Here is a 1,759-nt window from a genome sequence, read left to right on the forward strand (position 1 = left end):
TATATATAAATAAATAAATAAATAAATAAATATATATGTATACATATATATATATGCAAGCATATATACATATATACATGTATACATACTTACAGACATGCATACATACATAAACACACACACACATATATATATATATATATATATATATATATATTATATATATATATGTATGTAATATATATATAATGTATGTGTGTGTTGTTTTTGTATGTATGTCTGTATGTATGTATGTATATATGTATATATGTATACACATATACATACAAACACACACGCACACACACACACACACACACACATATATATATATATATATTGGTGATAAGCGATTTATCTAAAAGAACCTATTACCTAGGCTACATGCTCATGTCTTCCACTGGTCATATGATGTGCTCAGCAGCCATAATCCATCGCATACGCTAAGTACGAGCACGTAATGTATACATACACAGTCATCAATACAATATAGAATAACTGTATATTCCACAGACTGCGTAGAATTGTCTACATGTAGAGTTGGGCATACAGTGTAGACAATATATACATCACAGAAATGAACTATAAACGAGTTATATAGTTTGTACATACACAAGCTGCGTAGGGAAAACACGACACACTCACATCGATGCCAGAAACACTCTTAAGAAGACATGTATGTGAACATACCTCCAATTGCTCGGCAAGGTAGAAGGCAAAGTAGTGCACATCCTCGATGTTGCTAAACACGGTCTTTACAAAGTCCTCGTTCTTGATACTCCTACAACCTATGCCTTCCTCCTCGGCTGGGCGCATGTAATCGTATATAATCACCTCCAAATCCTCTACATACGTCTGTTCGGTTTGGATGATCTCTGTCAGGAGGAAGTCTAGCTTCTGTTCATACTCTAGACTCATCTTTTCGAGATATACGGCTTGATGCTGTACACGAATATCAATAGCACCTGTTATAAGATTCAAAAAATTACTTGCTGCGAGTATTGTATGGTTAAATCCACAGCCAAATATTATTCCCGGCGCTCTCGTGCAATGGGTATGCTGTGTATATTATAGCAGCCTCGTATTTCGTGTGAATGTTTGTAAAATTGACATAAAACTCACAGATAAACGGAGAGATTTAATCAGGACACCACGATGAACCTCAGTCAGTTACACTATAACTACAGCTAGCGTATCAAACACGGTGACACACCTATCGGCATATATCAGCAGAATGTACATACAACATAAGTATTTACACGTAAATATATTTCTCTTCACAGCAAGCTATTTTATTATGTATGAATCTGTATATTTTTTATTACGAGCAGTGCAAGCCCGCGAAAACTGAAATACCCGAATTTGGGTGTTGTTAGATTGCGTCGATATGTAATATGTGCCGTTGTTTTTTTTTAAACAAAAATGTTTATACAGCTGCTGGGAACGCAGTTTGGCATATATATAAATACGCCATCATGTAAATATATTTAGTCTCTTGAATGACATATTAGTAGAGACGACATCGTCTGAAATACCACTAGACTGTATATAAATTATTTTACTATTACAAGTAGCTAAATACATGTGAGCTATTGTAACTATATATTTACACCTCATTCTGTTGCCAGTATATCAACAAAATAGTTCATTAAATCACTCCCACCTAAGGTCTGAATAACGTTGGACGTATTTAGACGCACTATGGGTTACAAGACATATCCATGTTGAGTGTATGAGATGAGAACTGAATTTCACTATAGCAAACCAGTTGCTACATACG

General features: G+C 34.6%; 1 protein-coding gene across 1 annotated transcript in view; it reads right to left on the reverse strand.

Annotated features, from left to right (window-relative positions):
• The window catches only part of SARC_06650 (hypothetical protein), a gene marked incomplete at its 3' end in the record, with an annotated part of 4,080 nt that extends 2,854 nt beyond the window's left edge, over positions 1-1,226 (reverse strand). The window contains exons 1-2 of the mRNA XM_014299431.1: positions 1,193-1,226; positions 670-944 (exon numbers count right to left, since the gene is read on the reverse strand). Of these exons, the coding sequence (XP_014154906.1) occupies positions 670-944; positions 1,193-1,202 (285 nt within the window). The 5' untranslated portion in view covers positions 1,203-1,226. The remainder of the gene's footprint in view (positions 1-669; positions 945-1,192) is intronic.
• Positions 1,227-1,759: the final 533 nt, after the last annotated feature.

Source organism: Sphaeroforma arctica (assembly GCF_001186125.1).
Source record: "Sphaeroforma arctica JP610 unplaced genomic scaffold supercont1.483, whole genome shotgun sequence".
NCBI classification, from domain to species: domain Eukaryota; class Ichthyosporea; order Ichthyophonida; genus Sphaeroforma; species Sphaeroforma arctica.